At 45.2% G+C, this 17078-nt stretch overlaps 1 protein-coding gene across 1 annotated transcript in view; it reads right to left on the reverse strand.

The window, feature by feature from the left end:
• Window positions 1–16848, reverse strand: part of LOC127438670 (glutamate receptor-interacting protein 2-like) — a 195109-nt gene extending 178261 nt beyond the window's left edge. Inside the window, exon 1 of the mRNA XM_051694407.1 lies at window positions 16435–16848. Within this exon, the coding sequence (XP_051550367.1) occupies window positions 16435–16570 (136 nt within the window). The 5' untranslated portion in view covers window positions 16571–16848. The remainder of the gene's footprint in view (window positions 1–16434) is intronic.
• Between the last annotated feature and the right edge of the window lie 230 nt (window positions 16849–17078).

Below are 17078 nucleotides of genomic sequence, written 5' to 3' on the forward strand. Positions count from 1 at the left end.
GGGCAGGTGGACTTCATTACATTTATCTATGATTGTGAAAGTTAATGTTATTAAAATGAATTATATTCGAAAATGTAACTACTTGTTACAATCTCTCCCTGTAGATGTCCCCCTCTCTTATTTCAAGCAATTTGATAGTATAGCGAAGTCCTTCATTTGGAATGGTAAACGTCCCAGATTACATTATAATAAGTTACATAGGCCGATTGACAAAGGTGGGCTAGGCTACCCAAGATTGTGATTTATTATTATGCATTCACTCTCAGACATTTGGCTCATTGGTCGCTTTCACCTGAGAGAGCCCCTCCCTGGTTTTGTATTGAACAGGAATTTCTTGCCCATTACAAAGCCTTTCTATTGTTACATCATGATGGCGCCTTGGATGGCCGCCTCGGTGTGGAGTTCTGTTGTTTTTGTTTATTTGTCCTGTGTTTAGTAATCTTTTTCCAGTCAGTTTTACAAGAGACGAACTGCTGAACATTCGACAGCATATACCAGTCAATCTTTTCCCGGGTTTTGAATATTCAGACGTTTTGTTTGATATTTTAGTCAGAGGTGTGGCTGTGTTGTTTAAACGCGCTATGAGACACAGGCGAGGGAGATGAGCAGGCTCGCTGGTCAAGCTCCTTCGGCGGGGCTTTCAAACAACGCTGCCGAGCATTCATCTTGCGAATCTCTGCTCTCTTCCTAACAAACTTTTGGACTTTTCAACCTCTGCTGCCTTGTGCTTCACAGAAACCTGGCTGAGTGAAGCCATTCCGGACAGCACATTACATCTGCCGGGCTTTCAGCTGTTCAGAGCGGATCGCATCGCAGAGTTAACAGGGAAAACGAGAGGCGGTGGAACATGCTTTTACATCAATGAAAGTTGGTGTACAGATGTAACAACGTTAAAGAAGATGTGCTGTCCTAATTGTGAAGTGCTCTTTATTAACTGTAAGCCTTTCTACTCGCCACGGGAGTTTTCCTCGTTTATTCTGGTGAGCGTATATAGCGCCAAACATGTGTTTGAATGCCGCGCTGCAACAGCTGGCTGTTCAAATCACAGACACAGAACAACAACACCCAGACTCAGTTATTATTATTCTTGGGGATATTAACAAAGCAAACCTCACACATGAACTGCCCAAATACAAACAGCACATTACATGCCCAACCAGAGACAGAAATATACTGGATCACTGCTACACAACATTAAAGGATGCATATCGCTCTGTTCCTAGATCAGCTTTGGGACTCACTGATCACTGTCTGGTTCATCTTCTTCCAACCTACAGACAGAAATTAAAATCTGCTAAGCCTGTAGTAAGGACTGTAAAGCGATGGATCAACGAAGCAGAGCTGGAACTACAAGCCTGCTGTGAATGCACTGATTGGAGTGTTTTTGAGGTCAGGCAGCCACAGACCTGGACGAGCTCACAGATACTGTTACCTCATATATCAGTTTCTGTGAGGATATGTGCATTCCTACTAGGACTTATTTAACATTTAACAATGACAAACCATGGTTTACAGCGGAACTCAGGCAGCTTCGTCAGGCCAAAGAGGATGCTTACAGAGTTGGGGATAAAGTCTTGTACAATCAGGCCAGGAACACACTGAATAAGGGAATCAGAGTGGCTAAAAGAAGATACTCTGAGAAGCTGAAAAACAAGTTTTCAGCTAACGACCCTGCATCAGTGTGTAGTGGCATGAAACAACTTACAAATTACAGGACTCCTACCCCCAACCCCATGGTAGACCAACAACTGGCTGACGACCTGAATGTGTTCTACTGTAGATTTGAAAGGCCCAATCTCACACCCCACACCCACTTTGACCTTCACTTCACACAAACACCAACATCTCCTGCAACCCCCCTCCACCCCCCTCCTGCTACTCAACCTGCACTTAAGATCTGTGAAGATGATGTGAGACGTGTCTTTCGAAAACAAATGTTAAGGAAAGCACAGGGCCCAGATGGCGTTTCACCTGCATGTCTTAGATCCTGTGCTAACCAACTGGCCCCCATCTTCACACAGATCTTCAATAGATCACTGGAGCCATGTCCCATGTTGCTTCAAACATTCCACTATCATCCCCATCCCAAAGAAACCAAAAATCACAGGACTTAATGACTACAGACCTGTCGACCTGACGTCTGTGGTCATGAAGTCATTTGAGAGACTGGTGTTGGCCCACCTGAAGGACATCACTGGACCCTTTGTAGATCCCCTTCAATTTGCTTATCGATCAAACAGGTCTGTGGATGATGCAGTCAACATGGGATTGCATCATATCCTGCAACATCTGGACAGACCAGGGACATATGTAAGGATCCTTTTTGTGGACTTCAGTTCGGCTTTCAACACCATCATCCCAGCTATTATCCGGACTAAATTACACCAACACTCTGTTCCCACGTCTATCTGTCAGTGGATTACCAGCTTTCTGACAGACAGGCAGCAGCTTGTGAGACAGGGGAAATTCACTTCCAGCACCTGTACAATCAGCACTGGTGCCCCCCAGGGATGTGTGCTCTCCCCACTACTCTTCTCCCTCTACACCAACGATTGCATTGCCAAGGACCCCTCTGTCAAGCTCCTGAAGTTTGCAGACGACACCACTGTCATCGGCCTCATCCGAGATAACGATGAGTCTGCATACAGAAGGGAGGTTAAACAGATGGCTGTCTGGTGCAGTCAAAACAACCTTGAGCTGAACATGCCCAAAATGGTGGAAATGATTGTGGACTTTAGGAGGAACCCCCCAACACTGTCCCCCTTCACCATTCTAAACAGCACTGTGGCAGCAGTGGAGTCATTCAGGTTCCTGGGCACTACCATCTCACAGGACCTGAAGTAGGAGACACACATTGACTCCATTATGAAAAAGGCCCAGCAGAGGTTGTACTTCCTTTGACAGTTGAGGAAGTTCAACTTGCCACAGGCACTGCTGATACAGTTCTACTCAGCGGTCGCTGAGTCTGTCCTCTGCACTTCAATAACTGTCTGGTTTGGTTCAGCTACGAAATCAGACATCAGAAGACTACAAAGGACAGTTCGCTGAGAGGATTACTGGTTGCCCCTTAACCCCCCTTCAAGAAATTTACACTTCCAGAGTGAGGAAAAAGGCTGGAAAAATCACTCTGGACCCCACTAACCTTCTGCCCAGTTCAGAACTGTCAGGCACAAGAACAGTATTTTCCCCCAGGCTATCCATCTCATGAACAGTTAAAACTGCCCCTTTGAGCAATAATTAATGTGCAATACACAGCTTAGTCTTTTTATATTATCCAACACATCCTACCTCTTCTGCCATTACATTCCCTTGCACTGTACATAACCGATTTGTATTTAGATTTGCACTAAGTATGTATATGTATGTGTGTATGTATGTATGTATGTATGTATGTATATGTATGTATATATATTCATATATGTGTTTATGTGTATATATGTATATATGTATATATATGTATGTGTGCATGTATGTATGTGTATATATATATGTGTGTGTGTGTGTGTGTGTGTGTGTGTGTATGTATGTACAATATTTATCTATTTTTTATTTAATTTTAATTATTTTTTTAAAAGTCTTGTTGCTGTTTTTGTATTGATGTGTACTGGAAGCTCCTGTCACCAAGATAAATTCCTTGTATGTGTAAGCATGCTTGGTAATAAAGCTCATTCTGATTCTGATTCTGATTAAACTAACCGGAGAAGTTAAGTCACACCCATTATCTCACATTTGCATGCAGTATGGACAAGTGTCCAGAGTGTTTAATTCTGACATTAATTTAAATGTTGCCTAAAGCATATGCCTGAACCCTAAATTATGTATTAAAAGGTCCCCTTTCTGCTGGTCAGAGTGGATTGTGAGGGGTGTTACTACACTCGGTGACCTATATGAGAGTTGAGATCTTTTGAAAATTTGGTTCAACACTTTGAGATTCCCAGATCTCAGTTCTATATTTATACCTGCTCTGTACTATTTTTGGGAGTAGCACAAACCCCCTTAAAGTGGCAGATACTCTGGAAGAGGTGATTACTGCTTTTGGAAATGGTCATGAGGCATCAGTGTATTACTCCCTGTTAATTCAGAGTCTGGGGGACAGAGCTTTAACTTCTATCAAGAGATTATGGGAGAAAGATTTAAACTTGGTATTGGAGGAGGAAATGTGGGCTAGGATTCTAAAAAACGTCATGTCTGCATCTAGAGATGCAAGGGTGCACCTTATGCAATTCAAGATATTACATAGATTATATTGGACCGCCTCTAGATTGAATAGACTTGGTCTTAAAGACACATTTACCTGCTGGCGATGCCAATCAGAAGATGGAGACACAATCCATGTTTCTGGGGGTGTGTTAAGATCCAAGAATTTTGGTTGAAGGTTCAGAGTTGTATGTGTGACATTTTGTGCATGCAAATTTTACTTTGTCCCAGACTCTGTATTTTGGGGCAGTCATAAATTTGGGGGATAATCACATAACAAATTTGGTTCTGACCAGTCTCATTATTGGTAGGCAAATTATTTTAAGGGGTTGGAAGTTGGATAGAACGCCCTCATTTTCGAAGTGGTGTGTGGAAATGGGGAGGGTGGCAGCTTTCGTGGAGGTGGCAAGTAGAAGTCTGGGAATTATTTGTTAAGAAATGGGGCAATTATTTAGCATTTTGGGGGGACTCTCAGGGAGGATGTGGAGAGTGTTGTTTAGTTTAATTATGTATGTTTATTATATTTTCTTTTTTTCTTTTTTTTTTTTTGTTGTTGTTGTGTGTGTGTTATTATGTGTGACCACAGGGGTGTTCGTTGGGGTCGGGGTGGTGTTACTGAATGAGGAGGGATATTAGTGGGGGTTGAATGTGAAATGTTGATTCGTTGTATATGTGTTGGATTTTTCTTTGTTTTGTATATATGAATCAATAAACAAATGTTAATTGCAAAAAAAAGGTTAGAGAACAGTTCCCAGATCCCAGGTGCACTTTGAGTGTGTTGAAAACTGGAAAGATGAGGTATATTTAGTACCCTGCAACTGAGCCGGAGCAGATCGTTCTTTCTACTCATTTTTGTCACACTGACTTCATCCAAGTTACAGTACAAGAAAGAAAGTCACTTCAGTTGCCATATTTAGACCTCACTTTGCTGTAACACGATCTATTTTAACACAGTTCAATTCAGTTGGCTGTGTCTGACATATTGAAAGCTTTCCACAAACAGGGTATACATTGGTGTCTCATTACTTTAAAGCATAACAAAAACAAATTCCATATTTTTGTAACAACATATATTAGATATGTTGATATAATCTGTTGAATTTCTATTTAGTTCATTGTAATAAAATACTATTTTTAATGATTAACTAATTTTAATTATCAAAAACAATTGCTAATATTTAGATGATTTTCCCACTATAACAATTAAAATTAACATTGCTTAAAATTTGTTAAAAAAATAAGATTTGAACCCTTTCTGCAGGAATATAAGTAAATAATCTAATTCCATTTTCTTAATTTTAACACAAACTGTAGTGTTGACCTGCAACCATGTTACCAAAGTTGTTGTAAAAAGCAGAAAAAAGACCAAACAAATACTTTCCTTACATTTACTTGAAAAATAAGTTTAAAACTACAAACTAACAATTGGTCCCAAATTAGCTGGTCTCTACTGAACCCTTACATTGTGTCTATTTAATTTTGATAGTTATTCAGAGTGTCTATTTGCACCCCGGTGTAAATAGCATCTGCCACACAGTGCAGCTATTTGCACCCCATAGTCTGGTGGAACCACAAAAAAATATGCGACAAACTAACCAATAAATGTCGCTGCAGAGGCATGGGGTGAAAAGCCGGTGTGTGAATATATACTGTTGTCCTAGCGACCACGGTTCAAAATAGTGTTTTGTCCCACTCTTTTTCCCATCAGATTTCCTGTTTCCACTCTTAAAATTTCCTATAATACTACTTAATAGATAAAATGAATATAAATGCTGATTTCATCAAATGATTTGGTCACGGTGAATGTCGAGTGCAGAAAAGGGTTTGATACAGAGGTGGGGTCTGTCTATCGCACTTGTTCCCACGTGAAACCATGGTTATTGTAGTAAAACCAAGGTTATTTTTTCTAAGGTAAGGTTCAGGTTAGGCTTGGGGTAGGGGTTAATGTAGTGTGTCTGTGGAACTCTAAATAAACACAATACACACACTGCTATGATGCCCATACTGTATGTTAATATTTAAATATGGGTGCAAATAGTATCTGACACTATTTGCACCAGGGTATATAATATAATATTTAGATTGACCACAGAGGTTAATGAGCAGCACCTACTTCCACTGACTATTTGTTGAAAAAGAAAATGAAAAAGCTTAATCGTGAAAAGTGCCCTAAAACAGAGTGGATGCCATGCCCATGAACCGAACAGCAACCATTAGAGCACAGCACACTAGCAACTTAACAGCGGTAGACTTGAAATTAGAGTGTAAACTTGTACACACAGCATTAGAATGCATTCCAGTCTGATGCATATTTCTTATCACATCAGAATAACTAATGTATTTTAGGACATTGTGTTTCTGGAATGGACATTGTGTCGCAATGAGCAATAATATAATAGTGACACTTAATTATACAGTTTTTCTCATAATTACAGAGTGTCATAAGAGTGGAACACAGCCTCTCCTGAGTATAGATGTGAGATGCCTCGTTAAAGACACAGAGCCTCTCATGAATACATCAGCAAATATATCCACCAGGTTTTAAATAATATATCTGATGTACAGTAATATAATCTTCTTGGAGTGAATGCCAGATGAACTGTTGTAAGCTATTCACATAGAACAGCATTCAAGGCAACACCCATGAGCTTGTGTTATTTGGAAAGTTTATTATCCTTAGGACTGAGCTATTATTATTATTAATAATAATAATAATAATAACAATAGAAAGATTTTGTTTAATGATCATTTAAAAATGCAATGCAAAATGTCATGGTAACTTGTGTAACCTCCGTTCCCTGATGGAGGGAACTAGATGTTGTGTTGATGTAGTGACACTAGGGGTCACTCTTGGGAGCCTGAGACACCTCTGGTCTTTGATAAAAGGCCAATGAAAATTGGCGAGTGATATTTGCATGCCACTCCCCTGGACACATGGGTATAAAAGGAGCTGGTATGCAACCGCTCATTCAGGTTTTATGCTGAGGAGCCGATATAAGGTCCGGCCATTTCAGCGGGTTGTTCTGCATTGTGGCAGGAGGGATACAACGTCTTGTTCCCTCCATCAGGGAACGGAGGTAACACAAGTAACCATGACATTCCCTATCTGTCACTCACTCAACATTGTGTCAATGTAGTGACACTAGGAGTCCCTATACGAAACGCCACAACTGGCTGAACTGTGTTACGTGAACTGGTGGTGTGTGGTGGGCAGACTACTGTGTGCCTCATAGCCAGCACACCAGGTCGACATGTAACCTCCCCCAATACAGTTATGAGTTTCGAACGGCCCTTTTTGGGGACAAGTCAACTACCCAAAAGATAGAGACAGGCTTAACCCAGCCTGTCCCTTAGGTCTAGTCGGGGTGTGTCCCTCCCAAGGGGAAGACGCCGCGGAGACCACACCTTGCCCAAAGAGAGGGGGGGATATTTAAGTGGAAGAATACGTCAAATGGTCTTTCCAACCACGTGGAGAGACTTCAAGGTAGATCCTGCCCAATGGGGGAGGAGTTACTACAAACATGGAGACTGGGGCAGAGGGACTCTGCCCAAGGAAGATGCAGTTTGCCAACAGGGAAATGAACTAGCAGAAGATATATATCGCATGGGGTTAGCCTTACAGGGAACTGCCACATGTGGAGCACCTACCCCAGAACAGGACTCTTAATTAGCACGTGTACTGGGCTGGCAGCGAGTCTCTCCGAACACTCGACTGCCACAGGGCTCGGAGGAAGTCAACCAGGGAACAAAGTTTGTGAACACTACTGGGAATTAATGGCGCACGTCTTCAGCTCCAAGGGAGGTGGAAGGCGCTATGTGCAAGCGATACACCCGGCCAGCTATCCCTGGCTTATCCGCTTGTGTTGCGTGCCACTACCTGGGATGAAACTGGTTCCACCCGGAGGTTGTAGAACCTTGCAGAGGTGTTGGGTGTTGCCCAGCCCGCTGCTCTGCAAATGTCTGTTAGAGAGGCACCTCTGGCCAGGGCCCAGGAAGCCGCTACACCTCTGGTAGAATGGGCTCGTAGCCCTACCGGGGGCGGCATGTTCTGGGTGAGATATGCCATAGTTATGGTGTCAATGAGCACCTCTGCTTGGAGGCAGCGCTTCCTTTACGCTGTGCACCAAAGCAGACAAAGAGTTGCTCAGAGATTCTAATGCTCTGCGTGCTATCCAAATAGATGTGTAAAGCACACACCGGACACAGCAATGACAGGGCTGGGTCTGCCTCCTCCTGGGGCAGTGCTTGCAGGTTCACCACCTGGTCCCTAAAAGGGGTGGTGGGAACCTTGGGCACATAGCCCTGTAGGGGTCTCAGAATCACGTGAGAGTAACCCGGACAGAACTCCAGGCACGTTTCGCTGACAGAGAATGCTTGCAGGTCACCTACCTTCTTGATGGAAGTGAGCGCAGTCAGGAGGGCAGTCTTCAAGGAGAGTGCCTTAAGCTCGGCTGACTGCAAAGGCTCAAAGGGGGCTCTCTGTAGACCCTGAAGAACTACGGAGAGGTCCCATGAGGGAACGAGGCGCGGTCTGGAGGGATTCAGCCTCCTGGCGCCTCTTAGGAACCTGATGATCAGGTCATGCTTCCCTAAGGACTTACCATCAACTGCGTCATGGTGTGCTGCTATGGCGGCAACGTACACCTTCAAGGTGGAAGGGGACAGCCTCCCTTACAGCTTCTCCAGCAGGAAGGAAAGCACTGATCTGACTGCGCATCTCTGGGGGTCTTCGCATCGGGAAGATCACAAATTAGCGAACATATGCCACTTAAAGGCATACAGGCGCCTCGTAGAGGGGGCCCTAGCCTGAGTGATCGTGTCTACCACCACGGGTGGTAGACCACTTAGGTCTTCCGTGTCCCGTACAGGGGCCAGACATGGAGATTACAGAGTTCTGGGCGCGGGTGCCAGAGGGTGCCCCGTCCCTGAGAAAGAAGGTCCTTCCTCAGGGGAATTCGCCGGGGTGGCCTGTCACGAGGAGCGTGAGGTCCGAGAACCACATCTGGGTGGGCCAGTAGGGTGCTACCGGGACGACCTGCTCCTCGTCCTCCCTGACCTTGCACAGAGTCTGTGGAAGTAGGCTCATTGGGGGAAACGCATATTTGCGTAGGCCAGGGGGCCAGCTGTGTGCCAGCGCGTCTGTGCCGAGGGGAGCCTTGGTAAGGGCGTACCAGAGCGGGCAGTGGGAGGATTCTTGGGAGGCGAACAGGTCCACCTGTGCCTGTCCGAATCGACTCCAAATCAGCTGGAACACCTGAGGGTGGAGTCTCCACTTTCCCCTGAGGGTAACCTGCCGTGACAGCGTGTCCGCTTTAGTGTTGAGGTTGCCCGGGATGTGAGTGGCTCGCAGCAACTTGAAGTGACTCCAGAGGAGGAGATGGCGGACGAGTTGTGACATACAATGAGAGCACAGACCGCCTTGGCGGTTGACATATGCTACCGTTGCCATGCTGTCTGTCCGAATTAACACGTGCTTGCCCTGGATCAACGCCCGGAACCTCCGCAGGGCAAGCAGATTTGTCAACAACTCGAGGCAGTTGATGTGCCAATGCAGTCGTGGGCCCATCCAGAGGCCGGCGGCTGCATGCCCATTGCAAACAGCGCCCCAGCCCATTTTGGAGGCATCTGTCGTGACCACTACACGCCTGGAGACCAGTTCTAGAGGAATACCTGCTCGTAGAAACGAGAGGTCGGTCCAAGGGCTGAAAAGACAGTGACAGACCGACGTGATGGCCACGCGATGTGTCCCGTGGCGCCATGCCCATCTTGGGACTCGAGTCTGGAGCCAGTGCTGAAGCGGCCTTGTATGCATCAACCCGAGTGGGGTGGCCACCACCGAGGATGCCATATGCCCCAGGAGCCTCTGAAAAAGTTTCAGTGGAACCGCTGTTCCCTGTTTGAACGCCTTCAAACAGGCCAGCACCGACTGGGCGCGCTCGTTCCTAAGTCCAACTCCAATCCGAGAAAAGAGATGCTCTGAACCGGGAGAAGCTTGCTCTTTTCCCAGTTGACCCGAAGCCCTAGTCGGCTGAGGTGTGAGAGCACCAGGTCCCTGTGTGCGCACAACATGTCTCGAGAGTGAGCTAGGATTAGCCAGTCATCGAGATAGTTGAGAATGCAAATGCCCACCTCCCTTAACGGGGCAAGGGCAGCCTCTGCGATCTTCGTAAAGACGCGAGGCGACAAGGACAGACCGAAAGGGAGGACTTTGTACTGATACGCTTGACCCTCGAATGCGAACCACAGGAAGGGTCTGTGTCGAGAAAGGATCGAGACATGGAAGTATGCATCCTTCAGGTCTACTGTCGCGAACCAATCTTGATGCCGGACGCTCACCAGAATGTGTTTTTGCGTCAGCATCTTGAACGGGAGACTGTGTAAAGCCCGGTTCAGTACTCGCAGGTCCAAGATTGGTCGCAACCCACCGTCTTTTTTTGGTACGATGAAGTAGGGGCTGTAAAACTCTTTCTTCATCTCGGCTGGAGGGACAGGTTCTATCGCGTCCTTCCGTAGGAGGGTAGCGATCTCCGCACGCAGGGTGGCATCGTTTTCGCCCTTGACCAAGGTGAAGTGAATACCACTGAACCTGGGCGGGCGCCTGGCGAACTGAATCGCATAGCCAAGTCAGACGGTCCGGATCAGCCATCGCAATGGATTGGAAAGCGTGAAACATGCGTCCAATTTCCGCGCGAGGGGGACCAAGGGGACAACGTCGTCGGACGTACCGGCAGGTGGGGCCTCGTGGCGGGGCGGAGCGCGAGGTGCCACAGCACGCCATGGCCGTGCTGAGTCTAAGGACATTGAAGCACTTACCTGGCTCCTTGTGACCACCCCCAGAACAGCCTGGGACAGGGGAGGAAGAGGCCTGTCCTCGTAACCCGTGGAGACTGCCACAATGGGGGCGGCTGTGTGCCACAGCTGGGCGCTCAGGGGCGGAAAGGCCACCGCTGGAGCGCCAATCCTGCAAGAAAAAGCCCGTAGACGGTAGTCGTGGTGATAACCGTACACACCAGGTATGTGACCCAGGGAGGAAGGAAGCCGCTCTTTTGCTGAACTGTTGGGTACCGCAGCCACTTGGGCATGCGGCGAAATCAAACAAAAATGCAACAAAAGATTTTCCACCCAGCCCTCCACCGGGGGATGGAGTGGTCTTCTTACCAGCTCCACGAGAGTGGGTTCCCTCGTCCCTGGGTTGCCCGTCTCAGGAGCACTTCGAGGACCTCCGTGGTTTCTTCAGCACCAGCTGTGAGACGGGTGGCATCGGCTTCCTGCGGTGGGCTCCATGCCGGGGCCAGGCCGAAGGGGCGGGCTGCGGCGGAGCCAGTGCAGTCACCGCAGGGGGACACCTTTGGCGACGAGCAGACGGGGTGTGGGATCTTGAGCCGCACCGGGGCAGGATGTGCCGGTTTGCCTCCGTCTGCTGCTTCACTGTCAAGAACTGCTGGGCAAAGTCCTCGACGGTGTCGCCAAATAGGCCCGCCTGGGAAATGGGAGCAGCAAGGAACCGTGTCTTGTCGGCCTTGCCCATCTCGACCAGGTTGATCCAAAGGTGGCGCTCCTGGACCACTAGTGTGGCCATCGTCCCCCAGAGACCGCGCCGTGACCTTCGTCGCCCGGTGAGTGAGGTCGGTCACCGAGCGCAGTTCCTGCATCAAATCTGGGGCGGAACTACCCTCGTGCAGTTCTTTCAGCGCCTTGGCTTGGTGGACCTGCAGGAGAGCCATGGCGTTGCTGAGCAGAGGTGGCTTGTCCAGCAGCATTGTAGGCTTTAGCCATCAGGGACGACGTGAGCCTATAGGGCTTGGACGGGAGCTTAGGGCGTCCGTGCCAGGTGGCGGCGCTCTGCGGGCATAGGTGCACCGCGAGCGCCTTATCCACTGGGGGAATCACCATATAGCCCTTGGCCGCCCCGCCATCGAGGGTAGTGAGAGTGGGGGAACTGCGGAGTCGGGCCGGGCAGTAAAAGGTGCCTCCCACGACTTCGTCAGCTCCTCATGCACTTCCAGGAAGAATGACACTGGAGCGGGGCGTGGCTGCTTTGAGCGGCGCTGCGAGCCTAGAAACCAATCATCAAGCTGCGAGGCTTACGAAAGCAAGCCGCAACCGCAACATTGACATGGTCATGTTCTCGCAGTGAGAACACGAACCATTCATTAACGCTGCCTCCGTGTGGGTCGCGCCAGACATGAAAGACAGCGATCATGACCATCCGAAGTTGAGAGATAACAACCGCAACCAGGAATAACATACAATCGGAAAGGCATCTTTAAAAAGACGCGTCTTTAAAAAGACGTTCCGTGTGTGCGCTCTTTTAGAGAAATATATACTCTTTTAGAGGGGAAAAGCTCTTTCAGAAAATATACTCTCTAGTTTTCTCTGCCGAAGCGCCCAGGGGCGTTCTCTGCAGTGCACCAGTGCAGAGGAGGGAAAAGCCGCTGAAATGCGCCGTCAGATCCAGCAGAGGTGAATGAACAGTAGTATTCAGTTCAATGAGCATGACCGTTCGGCTCCGAAATGAAAATCTGAATGAGTGGTTGCATACCAGCTCCTTTTATACCTGTATGTCCGGGGGAGTGGCATGCAAATACCACTCGCCAATTTTCACTGGCCTTTTATCAAATACCAGAGGTGTCTCGGGCTTCCAAGAGTGACCCCTAGTGTCACTACATCGACACAATGTCGAGTGAGTGACAGATAGGGAACTCACCTCCATGAAAGTAGGGTGTTGTGGGTGGATGCCAGGGCATTGCCATGCAGTTGTTGTGGTGTTCTGGGGGGTTGATAGGTGGTTGCTTATTAGCCCAAGTCAAAAAGCCCACACCAAGTCAGGTCCCTCCTTTAATTTACATCTACATATTTTTTTTTTTTTTGCCCATTATATCGTTCTCCAGGTAAAAATCGTAAGTCTGACTGCTTTGAAATGTAATAGCACACCTCTCCTCAACAAGCTGTGAGATTTGAGGTATCATTCATGTCTGTTACAAAATTGATGAGGGACTAGTTGTGTTAAAGCTTAATACTTAGGGTCAGGTGTTGGGGGTTTGGTAAATCCCGAACCCTAAAGCCCAAAGTATACTTTGGGCAGATGTGAATGCTAGGCGTCTGAGTACAGGGCGCATGACAAAAAAAAATTGTCATCAACAGATTGCTCATGCACTGAACACGTGCAGCCTAATTTTTCTAACCGCACATAATCTGAATGTGGAGAATGCGCATGCACTTTGAAATATTTGCACTAATTAGTGGGTCCACAAGGTGGAAATACTCACAGCTGAGTTGTTGCTCTCACGAAGAAGCACAAGAAAAAGATGTAATTACCACTAAACAACAGGAGAAGAAGGTAGAAACATCAACAGTGGATGTGCACGTCAAGAGCGCGTGTAAGAGTTCAGGAGATACCTGCATTTGTATAACTCGAGTCTGAATGACTATAAAAACATCTTTACTGGTCTAAAACACTGATCAGTGGTCTACATTCCTGTGGAGAAGTAGTCCAGTTTCTCATAGCAGTTTAAGCACGCATGCGCCAACCACCTGTGATTGTGTGCACTGTCAAATGAAGTATACTTTGATAAGCTAGCGTTCAACTGTTTGCAAAAGCTAAGTGTTCCGTCAAAACCAAAGTATATTTTGTACTAAAGCATGAGCAATAGTAATAGTGATGCTTGCCTTAAACACAACAAAATTTCAGAAAAATAAAGGAACAGTTCACCCAAAAACTAAAAACGAAGTCTTTCTTGATTATTGGTGAATATGCAAATATGGCAACAGCAGCGTAGGTTGCGCGTCAATAACATTAAATGTCATTGGTTCTTGCCCGTCTTGTAATTAAATGTCATGATATCAAACCTGCGAAGACCTTAGAATGTTTGCGCTTCTATTTTCCACACAAGAAAAGTGAATAATTTGTATTGCCAAGCTCACAAGAAGACAAAAATCATAAGAGTAATCGACTTGTGCAGACTGACCACACTGGAAATTCAGCAACAGCAGGTTGAAAGTTCTTCAGCTGAAATCAGTCTGTGCTTACCGAAATTTGAATCACTGCCCCCAGTGGCCAAAGCTTGAACATATAGGCACATGTGGGCTCCAGTTTCTGGGTTGAAATTTCCAAAGAGAGGTGGCAAAAACAGGAATGCAAATTTTGCTAACCATGTGTGCCTAACCCAAAGCCCAACCCTAAACCTAAGCATCAGTAGACTAAAAATGTAATATTAAAGGGACAATGCAACCTCCGAATAGTGCTCACCATTGATTATGTGAACACAATTACTTCCTAGTTTCCATGGGACCAGAACCCGTGTCCTGGAGGCTACCATAAGCAGGGTTGGAAGGGTTACTTTTGAAATGTATTCCACTACAGATTACAGAATACATGCTGTAAAATGTAATTTGTAATGTATTCCAATAGATTACTAATTACTACTTCAGCACTGGTAGATTTTTTCACTTGTTTTGACAGTAAGACAAAATACATATGTTAAAAATACATTCTCTGAAAAACCTAAATATCTTGTGCAGTGTTGTTTCTAAAACAAGATAAATCAAATTTATCTTGTTTTAAGGATTTTTTAAGGATATTTTTACAGGAAAACAATACAAAAATTATTATCAAGAATATGATTTTTGCCCTAATATCAAAGGTCTTAATAGAAAAAAAGAAATTAAGATCCAACGTGAATTTTCTTGATAAAAAAAATATGATCGTGCCTGGTAACGTGCATGTAAAATGGCTAGAAATAGCATTTTAGCTTAGTGTAAAGCTGACAATTTACACAAGGTTTATTTCTATTTCTTGTGCTCCAAACTTACTTCAAACTTACTTCTCTGTCTGCTCGTATGAATGTAACACATCATAAGAAAGTGTTTCACTGCTGTTCAAAGGCACTTTGGATCGCATCATTTATATATATAATTTTTTCCATCTGAAAGGACTAAATATTAAATGAAACAAATGACAATAAAATGCAAAGTAATCTACACAGTAACAAAATAATTTTTGAATGTAACTGTATTCTAAATACCAATGATTTAAATTGTAACTGTAGTGGAATAGTTACTTATATTTTGTATTTTAAATACGTAATCCCGTTACATGTATTTTGTAACTCCCCAACCCTGACCATAAGTAATATCTCTAGAAAAGCTAAACACATTTGAATTGATGCAAAAATGTTGGGGGATGGCACTTGTCAGTAATTTGGCAGAATTACTTTGAACACCAATGGTGTTTGCCATTAACGTCGAAGCTGGCACTAAAGCATCTAAAGTTGCCATTATTTGAACATAAGCATGAATGTAAGCCCTAATGGAAAGGAAGATTATTAGTGAATGAATTTCAGTCCGCTCCGTACCATATGGACTACTTTTATGGTGTTTCTATGGTGCTTTTTTGCTGTTTCTGGAGCTTGGCTGTATTCACTTTGAATTTAAGGAAAAGAGCAACTCGGATATACTAACAATTTATTTTGTGTGAGTATATGATGACACGATTCTAATTTATTTGGATAAACAATTCCTTTAATGTTCAAATAAAAATTGACAACAGCAACTAAAGAGCTGTTACAAGCATATCAAAGAAATGAGTGGTGAGACATTTGTCAGATAAAAGGCTGAAAAGCATAGACCTTTCCTTCCCTATCCATTTGCCCCACACCACAGATGCAAAACCTAACATGAGAGCAACTTAAGTGACTTAAAACTTCCTGGATATGATAATGCACAAGTCAATTCCTGCTGAGTCATTACTCATGCCTGTCATAACCCAATAACTGAGTAATGTGCCTAACTCAATTAATATGAGTGAAGCTTTACTGATCTTTGAAGACCCTTCTGTATCAAAGACACTGAGTTGAGACAATAAATGAAGTAGAGAATTAAAACTGCGCCTTGCTCGGAAACATCCATTTCATTAAATATTTAGAAAAGCAATGCAAAATCAATTTGGTTGATGAAAGAACATTAGGAAAGAGACAGCTCTCCACATGAAGTTCAAGAGTGTCACCATTATTTCAGTTCATCTTCTCCTCTGAGGAAAGACGAAGATAATAAGTGAAACCAAAGTGACAGGAAAAAGAGAAAGCGAGCCACGTTTTTCTCCCTCTGTGTATGTAACGGCACACCACAGGTCAAAGTTATTATCAGACCCACAAAGCAATGAAAAAGAGATTAGAGTGGGAGGAGGAGGAGAAGGCAAGAAAGAGCATGAGACAGAAAGTTTGCCTGGGGTTGTCTTACCGCTAATGCAAAGGCTGAGAGAGCACAGACTTTCCTCGCAGGTCTCGGGGCTCTCCGCCTCCCAATGTGACCCCCTTTCCCGTTTCCTGGGAGACATCTGTCTTACGATGTTCAACACACGGTTCACTCTATCCATCCTTTGTGTTTGCGTGACCAGTTGTCCCGAGATTCCACCCTTAATATGTCACATTAGCCACGGAGAGTCTTCTCAACAAGCGTGTTGTCAAGACACTCTGGCTGCTTGGATGCTAAATTTGTCTGTTTTCCATTTTCTTTCTCATTTTTTTGTAGCAAGCCAAGAGGAAAGAAGTGGGGTAAATAAATAGAAATATTTCCCAGTTTGCCTCTCACTGTGAAGGTTTATCCCACAGCTCCCACGGCACAACTAGCAATGAGTTGATCTTTTTTTTACCACCCTCCCTCTCTACAACTCGCTCTCTCCAACTCCCTCTCTGCAGCTTTCATCTTTTTTAAGAGGGTCTTCTTTAATCATCTAATAATACCTCATTAGAATTTGGAACGAGTGGGAGGAGGGGTGACCTCACAGTGAGGACAGACCAGAAGCTGCAAAGTGGTCACACTGCAAGCTAGATCCACCTAGACAACTTGAAACCATTTTGTTATGGATCAGAAACTGTCAGGGT

Source organism: Myxocyprinus asiaticus, chromosome 50 (assembly GCF_019703515.2).
Source record: "Myxocyprinus asiaticus isolate MX2 ecotype Aquarium Trade chromosome 50, UBuf_Myxa_2, whole genome shotgun sequence".
In the NCBI taxonomy this organism is placed as follows: domain Eukaryota; kingdom Metazoa; phylum Chordata; class Actinopteri; order Cypriniformes; family Catostomidae; genus Myxocyprinus; species Myxocyprinus asiaticus.